At 53.8% G+C, this 17,690-nt stretch overlaps 6 protein-coding genes across 6 annotated transcripts; 2 read left to right on the top strand and 4 right to left on the bottom strand.

Moving 5' to 3' along the window:
• Positions 1–628: 628 nt before the first annotated feature.
• VDBG_02554 (conserved hypothetical protein) lies at positions 629–1,832 on the top strand (the record flags this gene model as incomplete). Its single annotated transcript, XM_003006369.1, has 3 exons — positions 629–996; positions 1,058–1,574; positions 1,683–1,832. 3 exons carry the CDS (start codon positions 629–631, stop codon positions 1,830–1,832), a joined length of 1,035 nt encoding a protein of 344 aa, XP_003006415.1.
• A 224-nt stretch (positions 1,833–2,056) lies between these two features.
• Positions 2,057–3,255, top strand: VDBG_02553 (Ap4A phosphorylase II; the record flags this gene model as incomplete). The annotated part of the gene is made up of 2 exons (XM_003006368.1): positions 2,057–2,240; positions 2,299–3,255. The coding sequence occupies 2 exons, from the start codon at positions 2,112–2,114 to the stop codon at positions 3,175–3,177; spliced, it is 1,008 nt and encodes a 335-aa protein (XP_003006414.1).
• Positions 3,256–3,493: 238 nt separating this feature from the next.
• Positions 3,494–5,081, bottom strand: VDBG_02552 (predicted protein; the record flags this gene model as incomplete). The annotated part of the gene is made up of 3 exons (XM_003006367.1): positions 3,494–3,707; positions 3,905–4,677; positions 5,031–5,081. 3 exons carry the CDS (start codon positions 5,079–5,081, stop codon positions 3,494–3,496), a joined length of 1,038 nt encoding a protein of 345 aa, XP_003006413.1.
• A 3,914-nt stretch (positions 5,082–8,995) lies between these two features.
• VDBG_02551 (conserved hypothetical protein) lies at positions 8,996–10,078 on the bottom strand (the record flags this gene model as incomplete). Its single annotated transcript, XM_003006366.1, has 2 exons — positions 8,996–9,097; positions 9,155–10,078. The coding sequence occupies 2 exons, from the start codon at positions 10,076–10,078 to the stop codon at positions 8,996–8,998; spliced, it is 1,026 nt and encodes a 341-aa protein (XP_003006412.1).
• A 709-nt stretch (positions 10,079–10,787) lies between these two features.
• VDBG_02550 (glucan 1,3-beta-glucosidase) lies at positions 10,788–13,175 on the bottom strand (the record flags this gene model as incomplete). Its single annotated transcript, XM_003006365.1, has 1 exon — positions 10,788–13,175. One exon carries the CDS (start codon positions 13,173–13,175, stop codon positions 10,788–10,790), a length of 2,388 nt encoding a protein of 795 aa, XP_003006411.1.
• A 3,225-nt stretch (positions 13,176–16,400) lies between these two features.
• VDBG_02549 (F-box/WD repeat-containing protein 1A) lies at positions 16,401–17,672 on the bottom strand (the record flags this gene model as incomplete). Its single annotated transcript, XM_003006364.1, has 2 exons — positions 16,401–17,495; positions 17,570–17,672. The coding sequence occupies 2 exons, from the start codon at positions 17,670–17,672 to the stop codon at positions 16,810–16,812; spliced, it is 789 nt and encodes a 262-aa protein (XP_003006410.1).
• Positions 17,673–17,690: the final 18 nt, after the last annotated feature.

The following is a 17,690-nucleotide window of genomic DNA, read 5'->3' as shown; positions in this document are numbered from 1 at the left end:
TAATGAAATTAAAATGTGCCTGGCGGGATTTCCAACATTCTTCGGACCTCCCTGACTGCGTTGACTGCGACAGTGCCTTCAAGATTTCGCATGGCAGGGGACATGCCCTCCTTTATGCCTTGGGAATTATTAGGTCCCGAGATCAAACACGCTGGCGGCAGTCAGATTGAAAGGATGAGGTCACTGTGGGTTCTCTGCTTTCTGTTAGACGGGTATTTCTCGGATGAATGGTGTCCTGTCGCCTTCGCTCATCTCTCCACTGTCGGCCACCAGTCAGCAGGTCTTATTACACCCAAGGCGGTGCCTGCAGGTTGGTCGAAATGGTGGATGGCTTGGCCAGCCCGCCAATTGCCGCGTGTATTGTACGAGGCTGACGACTGGCCAGGTGTTCCATGTTCGATACCTCTAATTTGGCTTGACAGAGACATCAGATTGTTGAATGCACATGACGACTTTGACGTCAGGTTGATTGACAACCGCTCTCTGCAGCTCTACTATTCTCCTTCTATCGACCCGCCTCTTTCAATTGATGATATCAGCATCGCTTTGTCGACGCGTCCCATCGCGCCACCCGGCGCCTTCAATTACTCTCCACGGCGACCTCCTGAGCTGAGACCATTGAAACACGATGCATTTCCCTACGAACCGCGCTCTCACCCTGCTCCTGGCCGCTTCGGCAAGCGTCTCGTTCGCTGCAGAGGAAAAGCCATCGACGACACCTAGCCCACCGGCGTGTACAGCTGTTTCCAAGACGAGCGGCGCATTCTTCGACCTGCGACCCGACATTGCCGCAATCCCCGAGGAGGGCAAGACTGCGAAAAGCGGTTCGGCAACGAGCGATTACCACGCAAGGGGCTATGATTATGGACGAAACTTCACACTCAACATTTGCGCGCCGGTCGCGGATCCTGTCGAGAATGTCGTGGGGCTAGGCAAGGACGAGTGGAAAAACGTCAGCGCCTATTACACATACCAAGATGAAGTCTACTCTATAGGGTTTGTTGCCATGAGTCTTGAGCGGGTGTCGTCGGGACAATGACTGATCGGTGTGCTACAGACAAACATCTCTAGATCTTCAAAGCCACGGTCGCATGCTCGTCCTTCAATATACAGACGGATCGCCATGCGGGGCGGATAAACTCAAAGAGAATAACAAAACGAAGCGGGAAGATTCGCACGATTCCTACAAGGGTTTTGACGGAGAGAAACTCGCCGAAGCGACAGATTCTGGCGACGAAAAGAAGAACAAACCGGTCCGCCGCAAGTCGGCGACACTATCCTTCCACTGTGAGCCGGAGCAGCTTGCAGGCCAAATAGGCGTCTCCTTTGTGAGCACCGATCCTGAAGAATGCGCCTACTTCTTCGAGATCAGATCGGCTCATGCCTGCGCTCGTGCAGAGCCGCACCAGCCTGGCAGTGTCGGCCCCGGCAGCGTCTTTGCTATTATTTTCGCCATTGCCGTGCTCGTGTACTTTGGCGGCGGTGTGTTCTACAACCGCACTGTTGAGCACGCCCGCGGTTGGCGTCAGCTGCCCAACTATACTCTGTGGGCGGGCATCTGGAACTTCATATGCGTACGCTTGCTCCTGCTCGGGCGACTGCTGAAACGATTCCTATGCGTCTTTGCTTCGCGGTCGCCTCGGAAGTGATCTGTCTATGGCTGACGTGTGCGTGTTCAACAGGATGTCTTCTATGCAGCCCTTTCGCTGTGCTCGAGGCTGCTTCCTGGACGACGAGGCTACAGCCATCTGGCTGGCTCACCGAGTAGGAGTCGGAACCGAGAGGATGAAAACCGTTTGATTGACCAGCTAGATGAGGAGTGGGATGATTAGAACGTAGACTGTATAATATTGGAATGATGAATTGACCTTAGACATGCTTTCTTTATCGTGCATCTATGGTTGCTATTTCGAACGCTTTGAATTCGCAGGACTGTCTCCAAAGATCCGGTGCCGAAATTCGCCCATGTGCCTACGTCTCGGTGACGTTCGGTGAGATCCGCACACGTCACTGCCTAGCAGCCTCCAATTAGGGGCCTTCAACCTGGCCAAACTCCAGGTCTTCCATCACCACGAGCCAGATATCGCGATTTGCTACCACATCATCTCGCCATGCCTCTTCTCAAAGTCCCCAGCAAGCTTCCCGAGGTGGTGCAGGCTGCTTTTGGTCGGGCCAGGTCCCAGGGAGACCTCACCTACTTTGAGACTCAAGTAACGATTCTTGCCCCAAGCTCCATACCCGTACGTCGGCGAGCTCGAAAGACTTGGTTACGAAGTCCTTCACTCACATGACTTACAGTTCCAACTACGATTTGCCCCAGCTTTAGCAAGTAAGCCCTCTGCGCCCAAGTCCAAAACTGCCGCCACAACCCAAAAGCCATTCGACCCTTTCGAGAGCCCAGAGAACGGTCCTCTTTACGTTGGTGAAATCGCCCCGGCACATAACCTAGTCCTCAACAAATTCGCTATTGTCCCTGAACACTTCATACTTGCCACCAAAGATTACAAGGAGCAGACTCATCTACTCGAGGCCGATGATCTCGCCGCGACGTACGCCTGTATCGAAGCGTACCGACAGTACGGTCTTGACACAAACACAGACGGCGAGTTGTTCGCCTTCTTCAACAGCGGGTCTCATTCGGGAGCAAGCCAGTCCCACCGGCATATTCAGTTACTGCCAGTAGCTCAGATGAAAGCTGGCCTGGAAGACATCGGGGACTGGACTATTTTGGCCGATCGGCTTGACCAGAAAGATGCACCGTTCAAGACGTTTTCCAGCAACATTGGGCATGGGACCTCAATGGAAAGGCTACATGAGATTTACTTGACGCTTTACCGTCGCGCTGTTGCGGCGGTGAAGGAGCATGTAGGAGAATTGGATGATACCCCCACGTCAGGTTCTGGAGAAGCTGAAATCAGCTACAATATGGCATTAACGAAGACGCGACTTGTAGTCTTACCCCGCCTGCGTGACGGTGTTACTGTGCAGACAGGGAACAGCAGAACAGAGGTGACTTTGAGTCTGAACGGGACAGTCCTCGCAGGAACAGCGCTCGTTAAAAGCGAAGCTGAGTGGGATGTACTACGCGAGGATATCGACATGGGTGCATCCACCTTAGCGGCCATTTTATCGAGAATCGGAATCCCGACTGCCGACAGCAAGCCAGGTAGACTTTGATATGACATTTATTGAAATCAGCCTTTGTCAGCGATTCGTCTGCTTTTCAAGTTGTGATGAAATAAAAAGAAATCAAGCAAACACGCCCGTGCCCAGCAATGGCAGACCCTCGAGACGCTCTGCAAGACACGTCAACATGTTGATCAACACCAAGGTCCCTTGTTCTCGAATCCAGCCACCGGCCATAATGAAACTCAACCTCCATTCCAACTTCATTGATCGAGTCGGTCTCCCCAAGTGCCCCCCAATGAGACCAGTATCTATCTCCTGAATGAACCGCCCTCCCTCCCCCCCCGTGTCATCGATCCTACCCCATTCACTCCTCTTCTTCGCCGTAATCGCCGTTTTCGTCTCCATTCTGAACAAGTTCATCCCACTTCTTTCGACATGTTGCATTGCCGAAGAGGTAGGAACCTCCCTTTCGCTGAATGTACTCAGCCACTTGCTTCCACGGTACTTTCATCCGACCATTCTCTGCTTCCTTGGCGAATTTGGCTACCCCTTGACGAAGGAGTTGAACCTGCCAAAACCTATTATTAGTATTCTGTTGAAGAGAAGCACTTGACGGGACCAGAAAAGGGAAATGCATACATCTCGGTCTTCCCATTCTGGCCTGCGCACCCTCTCTTCCTCTTCTTCGTCAGGGTGCGGTACCGCCCCCGAAGTGTGCTCTCAGCTTCGCGGAAGCCTCCTGCTTTCCGTATCTCACGATATGTCATGCCCTCACGCTTTGAGCGGAGCAGAAATTCGTCCTTGGCCCAGGCGCTCCATGCTCCAGTCTGTAGATGACACGGGCTTGACCGGCGCATGTACCTGGTCCCCCTGTATCGGCATAGATACCGGAACTGTGCCCTGGACAGGATCCGGAACGTTTGACATGATGTGGCAAGACTTTGGCCTTGTTAAAGTGCCGCTCGATGGCTTCGGCGAGCCGGATCGTGGCTTCAGGGACTTGGTTGCTCTGTCTGGAAGCTCTTTGCGGATGCCAGCAGCACCCTTGGACTCGGCTGTCTTTGGCTGGATCGCACGATTCGAAAATTGCTTTGACTTTGAGGTTCTGCCAGGCTTGCTCTTACCCTTTTTGGCCTTGACCGGCAATTTCGACGCAATGTCGGGTGCGTCTGCTATGGGAGAGTCCCCTCCGACTTCGAGCGCCGTTTCTCTCCCCATTTCAGACATGCAGGGCGAGGGAATTCTGCTGCGGAGGTCTTGTGGGTAGAGATTTCGAGTGTTCGAGGATTGCCCTTCAAATTGCGAACAGGAGCCGGTTTCGAAGGGATGAAAGGAATCGGCAGCACCGCTGCTACCGGTTGAGCTGAAGGAGCTACTGACGGCACCAAGACCTTGAGAGACACTGGTGTCTTGCGAAGCAGAGGAGAAACTGCCGAATGTCTCCAGAACGCTACCCGGGTTATCAACCAAGTCGTTGTACGTTGCTGCGCCAAAGTGATGGGAAGAAAGACCGTGCATAGGTACAGTCTGATGGAGCCCTTGACCAACCTGACCATGAGACAAAGTTACCATGCCATCTGGTATTAAGCCTTCTATCATATCGTGAAAAGGAAACTCTGGGAACTGGGATGAGATGGGATGGATGTGGCGCGGATAGGACGATAGAGTGGTCGGCACATGCTGCAAACCCATGTCGTGATAAAACTCTGTGCGTGAATAGGGGCTTCCGGCTGACCCTGACAGGTATCCGTTGTGGAGCTGTTTGTCCTTGCCTTATTATTAGCAGTTGCCTGACGTGACAAGCAGATGGGGAGTTGAGGTTTCAGTCACATATCGAAATGTGGTGCGTCATGCACGAATGGAGAGGCAAAACTGTGGACGGTGATCAGGCCAACACATACCTCGAAGCTGTCTGACAGACTGTCGCCCCCCTGTGTCGGCCACTGTCCCATGTTTTCCATCATGTTCTGCTTGATCGGAAAACCCCGGTCTTGATAGTGTTGGGAGCTCCTCCGCAGTAGTTGATCATAAGGATGGTGAGTCGCTTGCTTTAAGAGACTGCAGCCCGAATGAATACCGCGTGGTTGATTATTCAAGTAAAAGTGCGGCTGCGATGAGCAGATGGAGTTTCGCAAAGACCCTAGATATGGAGTGGCAAAGCTCTCTGGGCAAGCCTCTCGAAATACCGCCTGGGGCGCGTCTCTGTTGATAAACATCTTTAGACTCGGGTTCACTCGGATGCGCCGATAGATGGACAAGGTGGCCCTGGAGTCAGGATCAGACGGCAAGACCTGCACACCGCTTGTTCTATGCCTTCCACTGGGCTTCTGCGCGTTGTCTGAGTTGAGCGCGCAGGTATGGGGTCATGCGATGTGGATGGCCGTCTGCGAGAATGACTGGCGTATGGATGGTATGGAGATAGGTCTGTGGTGCGGAAAGGACAAGTGACACAGGAGGTGTGAGATGCCGGCGGTGGCAGCGTGGAGGAGCTCGTTGACTCTGGGTATTCTTCAACTCGGTATCTTGCTAATTGTGGAAGAGACGCGTTTGACAGCTAGACGTGTCCAAGGGTGCGTTTGGAGAATTATTGCAAAATGATTGAACATGCAAGTGCTGGGTCTGACAATTATGCCAATCTGAAGGTGTAAGCCTTGTTGACCTGGGGTTGGGGACGTGTCGGTCGGCTTTTTTGATTGTAGAATGAGAAGTATCCGCGAGCTCTCGGGGTCCGTAAGAAAAGCAGCTTATCGAGTACATGACATGAAATAGGAGGTCCCATGATTTTTTAAAAAAACCAATAGATGATGGCTCTATTGTAGCCCCACGCTCACATTGTGTAGGAAAGAGACTCATCACATTTCGAGTAAATGTGTCCTGACATTATGCCTGCTCCAAGCTGGGACTACGTCCCGTAGCGGGACGGGTAGCTCGCCGTCATTCCCGGGCATGTTTTACACAGGAAAGTTGGATGCCCTGGCTCATGTAATGCTACTCGGCCGTCCCGCACGATGTCAATCTTCATTCCAAAAGGAAACAAGATCAAAATTTTGTAATTCAGCTTGAGGATCACTAATGAGGACATAAAGCTACGTGCAATGGGGATCCTCTCCTCAATGATAGCCGTAGAGATGTCACAAGTAAGGATGGAGGTCCAGAGGCGAGATCCTTCATGCTCGAAGCGCGCTGACCAACAATAATGACCGAGAACACCCAGTCAGCTTTATGGACTTCCTGTCTAGCCAAATGGACAATATTTGATACGACAAGTTTGAGCCCCTGGTATGAATCTAGACATCTTTGTTACAAACTGTTTAGATTCTCCAGGATGGTGTCATCATGCGTAGAACCCCAAGGATGTTCAAAGTGTTTCGCACCGAACTCAACACGCCACCACTAATCTCCCGCACAAGTTCGCCTGTCTCGGAAGCTTGCTGACGGCCTGATCTAGTTCGCCACCGAGAAACAGAGCCACGAGCAGGGCATGCACTGTTGTGGGGAAGCAATGCTCGTAGCCTATTGTCTCGGGAAGCACGACCAAGGTATTGAAAGCGCGCGAGAAAACTGCAGAATCGTGACTACCTTCGCCGGGTTTTCCCCCCTGGCAGGGTCCTCCGGGAAACCGGTCACCCTACCTGTACCAGTATCTTCCCCCGCTCTGGGCAGAGCTGGTGTGGTTTGGAGACAACAAGACGTCCCTGGACGTAATCCCTCTGGAAGCGCTCGGAGCACTCGTCGCAATCAGCTCTGGAGTACGCGGGCAATGCCAAGGGAGAAGCCGCAAGGCGTCTCGGAGGGGGCTCATGCACGTTAGTTGTTTGCAGCTTGTCACCCCCATCTAGCCTGCCTCTCCTGCCGAGCTGCAGGCGATCGACTGTCGGGATGAACGGCGATGATCGGCTTCAAATCGAGATAAACGGCGCTGTCTCCTTCATGGTCCTAGGTTGAAAGCCGACGTGGAAGCTGATGGTATCCTGCTCCGGATACGAAGGGCAAGACATGCTACGGGGATGTCGTCATTTGAAAAACTTCAATCATTAGGAAAATCGGTTTGTTGTTGTTCTTGAGTAGAAAGATCTTTCTAATTTTGTGGGAATATCGAGGCCTTCTAGGTTGGAAGGCACAACCAGTAGATGCGTTTCAAAAGACTCTGCTTAACTTCATATGGCTCAACGAGATATCGGGCCAGGCCTTCATTGCTTGAATCATGACCAAGATAACCTTAGAGAAAAACCATAGCTTCTCCTCAGTTACGGGGAGAAAGTATTGTCTTTCGCCACCTTTGATGGTCTCAAGACTGCTCTCTTGGTTGCCAATCATCCATGTAGGTCAATTCTGACGAAATTCTAGGCTACTACAGTTCCACCAGTAACCCTGAAGCAGAAAGAGAGAAAAGTCGTCAGGGGGCTACGTGGTCAGGCTTTTTTATGCGGGTGCTGTAGCCCGTTAGTTAGGCTCGCCCACTGCGAACAGCGGTAAGTTCCCTTCCCAGCTCTCGAACCACTGCGGCGTTTTCTGCCGAAGTCTTTTCATTGGACGAATTGTGCATACCATACTGCAGGGATATGTGCTTGGATCTAGACCACTGATCCCTCCGTCGTGTTCAACGGCGTCCAGCAGGAAGGGCCAAAGGGCCGCCTGATTTTTGAACATGATGAAAGAGGACCACAGCCCACAGCAAGGTCATTACGGCAAGAGACAATGATATCATATGTGAGGATTCGACTGATAATCAAAGATGGCCCCTTCTGGTAATGCGCAAACACTCGAGTAAACCTTGGGAAATCCAGCCTGCGGTACGGGCCCGGATGGCTGGTCCCCGGTTTGGCCCTAGCTCTAGCTGTCAAACAATCGGCCGCATGCTGGGGCTCTTGAGATGCATGAGCCAAAGCAATCAGCCGATTACTGTTGTGGCACAACCGGGTTCCCGGACCTAAAGCACAAAAGCAAGGATTACCAAAGCTAAAGAAAAGACCCTATCCCAACGTCACCGATTCATTGTGGAGATGTCTGGGGTCTCCAAACATATATAACCAGTATGAAAATCAATTAGTTGGTTGCCTGTCAGATGTACAAGGTTTCACGTGCCTTGTTGTCATAGATCCCTTCATTAGGGCAATGGGCAGTCTGTGCAAGGTCAGCAGTTTGGCCACTGCGATGTCCACGCTGAGCGGGCAGCGAATCGAAAACCGTGGCATCTGCAAGTGCCGGCCTGAATACGCCACTTGGTGGAACCCTTCTTCACGCCTAGGGGCTCATGCAACTCACATTGGCCACGCCTGAGGGGGCAAGCATCCTTCTCTTGGCGAATGTTCAAGCTTCCCTGGATCTTGACCTTTCCTACCTTCCCCACCTATGCAATGGACCGGACAACCCGCAAACAGTAGTGACACCTCACAACTCACCCAAGCACCCGGGATGCGGAGACAATCAAGGCCTGAGGAAGCAACGTCAGCCAGATAAAGCAGTCATCACATGTGGCCATGGAGGCGACTGCTTCTTTGACTTAGTACTCTCAGTGGGGTGAATGTCCTTGGTGACAAGTGTGCTCGGCTTCAGGTGGAGGCTCTCTCATCTGGCGACACGATCAGGGAGAGAAGAAGGAAGTGGACACAGAGTAAAGATGCATCTTCTTTTGCTCTCGTGACTATGCTAATCCGGTACATCAACGCTTCTGTCTCCCATACGCCTGACTCCCCCATAAATAGTGACAGGTCGTTCGCCGAGACGCCTCCTCCGTTTCTTCATTACAGTGATGCTCAGCATAGCTTGATTATTTCAGTAATAAGACGGATGCGATTCCCGTCATTACATCATCTCCGAGACCGTGACTTGGTGCTTTTGGCGCAGCAATCGAGTCGCGTCGTCCTCACACTCCAGGCAATCCGACAACTTGGCGGAGTGCCGGCATAAATCGTGGAAGTACATATAGAGTGTACAGTGCGGAGATAGCGGTCAAGAGCCCAGTAAACTGTTTCGCGTTAGCAATTCGATACCAACACCTTGATGCGTACCTTCATAGCCTTACCTTCTCGAACCAAGTGTGGAAGTAAATGGCCGTCATGAGCAGCATCCACGAGCTCAGAGCTATAGCCACAAGGGCGGCCTTGCCTCCGAGTCCCAGACTGTCCTCCTGAAGATCGGCCCTCTCGACGCCACCCTCGGATTCAACGCCGGCGCTTTTGACGGCGCCATCACTCATGACGATGGCCCTCTCCTCCCTGACGCCCCGGTGGCGCAGATACGCCCAGCCGACCTCCTGTAGCAAGAACCCACTGGCCAGGACTAAGAGGAAGACGTGTCCAGAGATATCGTGTCCGCCCCTCCACGCACCCCCGGCAGCCTTACAAGCCACAGCGCTCACAAACTCGCCGACATCCGCATCCCCCTCTTGTACCTTGCCCTCGACCACCTCGCAACGGCCGCCTGTCCACCGAAAACTGCGATCAATAATCGCTGGACCAAAGCACCACTGCGTGACGAGGAACCACAGTGCCGTGGCGACAGCCCACCTCACGCCAGCCTGCATACGCCTCTTGGCGTTCTGGAGCGCGGGGTGTGTCGCCACGAAGAGCCCGAACACGACGGTCGTCCAAAACCAGCCCCTCTTGACGTAGACGACGTTGAAGACATTGTTCTTCCGCGCAAAGTAGCCCGGCGCCTCGGAGGGGTGCTGCGCGTGCGACTGTGTCGTTGGGTCGTAGGCGGCGCGGCGGACCTGCGGCGAGAGCAGGGAGTAGGCCGTGCCGAAGAGGAGGAGGGCGGGGAACAGGGCGAGCAGAGCCGCTTCGACGGGCGTCGGGAGATAAGGAGGATTGCGTCGGGTCGGTGTCGTGGCGGCCCTGCGTGTCGAGGACGCCGCTGCCGATGACGGCGTGGCGCCGTTTTGCTGTTCGGCGAGGGCGCGACGGCTCTTGGAGCGAAGATTCGCTGCTGGCGGGGAATTGTCCATGTCGGAAGGTCAAGTTCGAGATCGATTATTATTGGTTATTGCATTGAGTAAATGTGTTCAGGCAAGGAAAAGTGACGATGGAGGAAATGCTACTCGCTTTCCAGTCTCGCGGCAAGAGCGAAAGCCAGAGAGCAGCCTGGATCGGGTCTGACCTCCAGTGGGGACTTATGACGTTTGCACTTGGGACCTGCCGCGGCTCGAAGCTGTGGCCCCCTTGCCTTAGCTATTTGAGCCTCGTTGAGCCAATCACAGGAGGCTGTTCACCAGTACCTAGGTACCTACTCACCGGGAGGTCGGCCGCCGGAGTGTCACGAAAGTGGCACCGACCGATAGTGCACCAGAAATCGAAACTGATCTCACGTTGACGATCCTGCACTGATGGCTGTACTAATTCAGATTTCCTATGTACCTTGTGGTATCAAAATAAACCGCTCGGCGGTTCGCGAAAACGACTAAATGGCCCCTGCAAGCCTGAACAATAGCCCCCATTTTTACGTGTGCCGCCAACTCCAACTGCCCTGCGAGGAACAAAAGCAAAATATGTTCATGGAATGTGCCCAGCTCAAGAAGCGAACCTGTGCGCCATCGGTCCTGATATTCAATGGCGAAAATGCAGGCGATGCGGCGAAGAGCGGAAGCCCTTGCCCCGGCCCTGCATGCCCAGACGAATGCATGTCGTGTTGCCCGCCGTGGCGTTTGTTCTGCCTCCCTAGGATTCAAACGTCGCGATGGTGGCACAGAAGTTGTTACGGTTGTCGCTGTCGAGAGCGGCTGTCTCGCCGTCCACCGTAATCATGCTGACTGAAGCCTTAGTACTGATGCCGAAGAAACGAACCGACGTGTTCTCGAGAGATGTCATATGGTCCTGGCAGTTGTTCTGAGGAACACATTCCTGGGCGTAGTTGTCAAAGAAAGAGTACATGCCAGCTCCATAGAGGAAGATGTCGCTCGAGCCAATCGCGCGGACGCCCCACGTACGGGGGCAGCGATCTTGCTGGATCGAGTGCGCCGCGCAGTAAGCCTCAAAATCCGGGTCAAGATATTTGGCGTTGACTGTGAACGGCACAAGAGCATCAGGGTTGCCCTGGAAGTAGGCCGTCTCCGTCTGAATGTGACCCATGAAGACGTTCTTGGCATTGTTGAACTGGTAGTTGTAGAGAACGCTGTGCTCTGAAGCGGTGCCCCACAGCCACGATCCTTTTGTCGATTCAATGAGAACACCGCGGCCATTGTAGATGTTGATCTGACCCCAGCCGGTCTGGTCAAGCTCGTGATCAGACACCCACCACCAGACATTTTCAAAGTAGCCTGAAGACTCGGGAGTCATGTGGATCAGGAGCCAAGCACCAAAACATTCGGGATTCGGCGTGGTCGTGACAGCCGGCGTCTTTGCACACTTGTCAGCCTGAAGCTGGGTTCCAGCAGTGCCGCCAATGCGGAAGTGAACGTCCCAAAGGCCGGCAGCGCCGGGCTGGGTGCCAGCAACATTGAACTCCATGAGGATGGCACCAGGCTGGGGACCTTGCGTCTCAATCATGAGGTCGCTCATCTCAAAGTTGCCAACATCGCCGGGTTCGCCGACACGGAGCATGGGTTTGGGGTTGTTCTGGTCTTTGAAGTTGGAGTTTCCACCCGCCAAGATGAGCGGCCAGATTTCACCAGTGATCTTAATGTCCTTGGGAACCTGGACTGTGTCGGTGATGATGTAGGCCCCATGGTCAAAGTAGACAACGTCATTAGGACCCGCCTTGTTAAACAGTGCCTGGATGGCGGCGGTATCGTCCGTGACGCCATCGCCAACGCAGCCATTGGCCTTTGCACGAAGAAAGCTGCTCGCAGGTACGTTATCGTACTGAGGCTTGCTGCGAGTTGCAAATCGTCCGTTCGAGTCCAAAAGGACAGCAGGCTTCGTGACAGCGGGGCGTGTATCCTGGATATCTTGACCGCCATTCGTGGGGGTATAGGCCTTGCCCTGAGCCCACGAACCAATTTTCTGATTACCGGGTAGAATGACCTGCTGGCTGACCTCATTGCGAACAGCAGCCTCCACGTTGGAGGACATGTCGACATTGTCAAGGATCAAGGTCCCGTTCGTGTAGGGTGATGAAGGATCGTAGGCCGTCATGACGCCGGTTCGGGTATTCCTGATAGTGCTGTCGAGCAGGAGGAGAGAACCAACCGTCTGAGCGCCGACGGAGCCGCCATTCGCCATGTTAATGCCGATGCTGCAGTCGTTGATGCTTAGGCCATGAAGAGTCCACAACCAGTTCCAGTTCATGAAGATGGCCGTTTGACAGTTGTTGAACGTCATGTTCCTCGTGGTGAACTGTTGGCTACCAACAAACATGCCGAAACGACCGCCGACGAAGGTGAGATCGGTCATAAAGCCTCCTGAGCCATTATCAATGAAGATGCCCTGCTGAGCATTGGCCTCGCCGCCGTCGGTGCGCATGCGGAAGAGGATGTTCTGCAAGCTAGTGGCCTGGGCGACCTGCCAATGGATGCCGGTACCCGTAGTAAACGGCTGAGCAGTGAGGTCGACGACAAAATTCCTCATCTGGCGGAAGAAGTTGTTTTGGTTGGTCCAGGCATTGTTCCCCTGGTTATCATACGGGTTGGCGTCGACGACGGCCATGCCGGCAAAATTGGGCGCGGCACGAAGTGTTGGGGGGTTGTGAATGTCACCGACCATGTGGGTATAGTACATGGGGATCAGGGGGCGGCTGACGAGGTAGGTTCCTGGAGGAAAGTAGACGAGAGCGGGAGTGGTGGTGGAGGAATCGCAGCCAAAAAAGCAGCGATTGCCCGAGGACATGGCCGTGTTGATCGCATCTGTGTCGTCGGCGATACCGTCGCCAACGGCTCCAAAGTCTTTGACGTTGCGGAAGACTTGGTAGCCGTCAACCCCAAAGGCAGCAACACCTTGGCGATCGATATTCGCGAACCACCAGTTGGAGGCGGCGGCGGTGGTGTCGGCACCAGCACCGGCATCAGGGCTGGGGGCAGCCTGTGGCGCTGGAGCTGGCACAGCAAGTGCAGGAAGCGAGAAGAGGCGCGAAGCCAAAACGAAAGCTGTGATGACTGAAGCGAGGCCCATTGTGACGAACCAAACCGTGGGTGGGTGCCTTGTTTGGCGGGTTGATGCGGAGCAGGACCGTTGACGGCTTGTTGACTATGACAATCAGTCGAAGTTAGATAAGTGTTGATCTCAGGTAAATGTCGTTTCGTCAAAAGAAAAAAAGGAGAGATCCTGCGAGCAGTACTAATAAAGAGGAGCAGCCGCGCCTGAGTATTTTGTTGAGAACGGAAAGAATGCAGCCCGGGGAAGGAAAGTGCGGCAAGTACGCTTCAAGCCCGCAGCAGTGCCAATAAAGTAATCGCAAACTGAGGTGAGAGCAATTGACCCGTCGCTACTCGAGTTTGGTAAGGATGATTGATTCTCGTCTTGTGTTCGTGGGACACAAAACAAGGCTGGAGATCGAGTGCCTGTGATGGAGGGTGTTGACGCTGGGATCTTATATGCTTCGTCGATGTGAGATGGAAACTTCCAACCACGCTTCATTTCGTGAATGCCATCACCTGCCCGCCCAGCCTGCATCTGGTCTCGGCAATGAATGACAATCCCATTCAGGCATTCTTCCTATTGTTCGCTTCGATTTTCAGGCGGCTGCATACACGCCCATCCATCACTCGACTCGTGCGACCTGACTGCTGACCCTGCTAGCATCAAATGAGATCACCTCGTGCATGGTCAGGTTACCAGCCACGCACGGGATCCAACTCGATGCATGCCGGATATGCAATACAGATAAACGGAAAGGGATAAATTTGTGTGACCAGAAGGAGAGTTGGGTGCATTCCAGGACCACGGGATCATCAGGCACATGCAAGTGAACTCACCAGAGGCAGGCACGCTGGTGACGGCAGCGGATGATGGTCGATCAGCCCCGTTTATGGAAGGAGCTGCAGTGATCGAAGAACAGACGGAAAATGTGGGAGGGATTAAGGGACTGACAGCCACTGCAAGAATAGCAGAGACAGAGAAGAAGGCGGGTCCGATACTGGATGGCAGACGCGGGAGAGGGGGTGTCTAGGGAGAGAGGGGCGTCTCGAGGGATGGATGATGCATTCTTGTAGCCAGACGAAGGCATCGCTGGTCTTATACCGCCACACTTACATCAGGAATAACTGGACGAGGTCTCAACGGACCAACATCCCGCCGCGACGGCTCCATCTCGGGCGCGATGTATATTGGGTTGCAGGAGCACACTGTCGTATGGTGGCGATGCCCTCGCAGAACTTGGGTGAGTTGAGTCACGACCAAGCCCGTCCAGCAACGAGACCAGGGTTCCGTCTCGGTTATCGATCCTACGGCGGGACGAAGACCACCTGAAAATCTTAGGTTGAAGCAACTATTGGCTTGGGAAGCACCAGGGTTTCAAATCAAATCGGTGGTCGTGAGAAGCAAACCAGGGTCTCGACAGGTTTGGACCAGTGGCGCCTAGCTGGGGCGAGGAAGAACGAACCAGAACGTGGCGGATGCGGCCTGAGGTAGCCGGTGTCAATGCAGACCTTCTCCTCTACTCAATTCGAACGGCACCTTGAGCGGCAGGAGGTGCCAGAGACGGCACCAGAGCCCGAAAGAGGGTTGTTCCAACAGGGCGACGTGGAGCCGAGGCCGGGATCCGAGAATGCGCGAAAGTGAAAGCGTCAATCAAGCAGCTGAACAAAACGTATATTCTTCTGTCTTCATCCTTCGCTTGATTAGTCGCACGGCGGACGTCCAACTGCCTTGTTGTCGTCTGGATCGATATGCTGTAGAGGCAGTGCTAATGCCTACGAAGTTCAGAGAGTCTTGAGCGAATGACGTTGAGCACCCCTGAATCTGCCCCCCCAAAGGAGACTAGCCTGCCAGCACGGTTTCAAGATCGACAACGCGCCACCAAGAGACTCTCTGGGGGGGGGTTCATCCTGGCTCTTTCAGGGGCTTGTGCCTAGCTAACAGGGCGGGGAAGGGTTACTCTCCAGCTCGATTTGGCACATACCGTTGCAGAAACATCGGCCGACGAAGCATCCCCAGGCCCTAACTGGCTGTCGTCCCATAAGTTGCGATCCCGAGTAATCTCAACATCGAGGCAATATCATGAGCGCGTAATTCAACCCCTCTGATGATCCTTGATCGCCGTGGCTCTTTCATCCCCCTCAAAATCTCAATGACAAAACAGGATATACAGCATGATCCCAGTCGTCATCGAACAGCGGCTCGTTGTGGCACAACATGATGTGTAACGTACCAGCACCAGACCGACAAATCATCCTGTGCTATGGTTACGCCCAAAGGTCCTCGTGATAGAGTCACGTCGCTCCCGATCACGGCCTTAGCCTTCCCACAAAGGCTCACCACCGCCACACCTTTAAGCCTACTGCAGTAGTTCATCTCCGGCCGCTTCGGCCCTTTTGAGAACACCCTGCTGTGCCCCCCTCCTATACCTGCAGCATCCCCAGGTTTCGGGGTTGGGCAGACGACACTCCACATCTACCCGACGCCGGCACTCGTCCCGCCGCGGGACTGTCGCCCGGCCATTGGACTTGGCGTTCGGCTTCTGATCAACCGATCTTTTGACGGTGTGCGCTAAAAGGAAAGACGATAGTTAATTCTATCACCCATGACACATTGCATGCCATCGTGGAGCTTGGATCAATCGGGCTCATGCGAATGCTACACTCTGATTTGAACGTCATGTCCGCTGGTCTTCTCTGTGTGGGTGTGGGCGGGTGTGTATGTGTGTACCGGGCCGCTCCTCACCAACCCAGCACGTGAGGAGCGTGTGACCTGGTTCGTCTCACAACCCTTACGGAACAAGCTTTACCCTACCTTTCACTGCGTGCAGTCTGTCTTGCCAGCCCTGTGATGCATAGAACCCATCCACATGTCATGGGGCCCGTTCCATATGTCTGCTCATCTCCGCAATCGAACCATTCGGCTCTGTTATCGCCTGTACCTTCACTTACCTCTCCTCCTCCCCAGTCACCGCCACGCTACTCTGCACCTTCCGCTATAGGATGGGCTCAACCCCACGATGTAAATGAAAACCGCTTCCAGACCCTTCACACCCGGCCTTGGTACTGCCGAAGGGTGGGTAGCAGCCGGTCTTTTCGCGGCACGATGACGGCGATACGTGCCTCCACGTGTGACTGCGCGCCTGATTCAGTGGCCTGCTTCAGCGAAAGTCATACTTCCTACACCTCTTGTGCCGGATACGAACATGGCTGTATTCTTGCAGGCCGAGGTCACGTTGAAATCACATCACATGAAAACAAATCTTCTAAATCATGGTCATTCTTGGCAGGTCGATGGGACCGATGATGTGGTAGTCTATCTAGCCATGTTTCCTATACATGTACTCGCATTGCGAAGCGAGTGACCTCTTCTTCCAAGTTTGTGACGGCAGGGAGCCAGTCTTCTAAGTTTGACGCCTTCTTTCTGACGTCTCATGCGACGTAGTTCTCCCGATTTCCAATGCCACAATTGCTATGCGTTCAGCAAAACTTCCCTTGCGACCAAAAACATAACGCCACGATGTCCTAAATGTACCCTGAGAATTCCACACTGACATTGTTTCCAACATGAAACAAGAAAAAGACAAACCCAATGCCAATCATGCCAAAACACAACAGTCAAAACGCTTTCATATGCATGATCTACGCCCAAGTCGGCAGGGCAAATTGCCTCAGATGTATTCCCCTTCAACCTCAACAGCACGGGCACTGTTGAGCATCTCAATGCCTTGGACATTGGCACCAAAGTCCATGATGAGAATTTTGGGGTCTTGACCAGTGCTGACGATGCGACGATAGTCGCTCTTGGCACTGAGTACCCAGCTGGCATGCCACTTAGGGAAATCCAGTAGTTGACGCCCAGTCGCCATGTCGAATACCTTGATGTCCTGGTCGTAACTTCCGCTGATCAAACGACCGCTCACAGAGTCAATGTGGAGACTGCGTACGAGATTATCGTGGGCCTTGATCTCTCGAACGCACTCGCCCGTATTCGCATCCCAGATGCGAATGATTTTGTCGTTGCCTGCAGAAGCGACAAAGCGGCCGTCCTCAGTAAACTGGCTGCAGGCCAGGCCTTTGGTGTGCCCGACGAACTCCCGGATGTTCTTGCCCGTATCGACGTTCCAAAGCTTGACACGGAAATCACCGCTGCAGCTCACAATGGTGTTACCCCTGAGCTGAACAGCGTTCACGGGCCCAGCGTGGCCGCGTAGCTGTCGGAGCAGAGCACCAGTGTGTCGATCCCAGACACATATGGAGACGTCTTTCGAACAGGTGACAATGTGGCGATCGTCAAACGCAAGGTCCAAAACGGCGGCACCATGGTGTTGGAGACGACGGATTGGACGGTAACCATCTTGAACTGAGTAAACAATACATGACGAGTCGGAAGATCCAGTGACGAGGATTTCGTTGTCGTATTGCAGGCACAGGGATTGAGGCTTCGTGATGCAGAGGGAAGGATGTGACGGCTGCCATGGATGGGCTGCGCGGTGCCATCTGGATGGACTGCATGTGGTGCTGACCGTCGCATCGAGAAGCAGCGAACGTC

Source organism: Verticillium alfalfae, genomic scaffold (genome assembly GCF_000150825.1).
Source record: "Verticillium alfalfae VaMs.102 supercont1.3 genomic scaffold, whole genome shotgun sequence".
NCBI lineage: Eukaryota > Fungi > Ascomycota > Sordariomycetes > Glomerellales > Plectosphaerellaceae > Verticillium > Verticillium alfalfae.
Note: the sequence above shows the minus strand (reverse complement) of the source record. Positions and strands in the feature narration are given on the sequence as shown.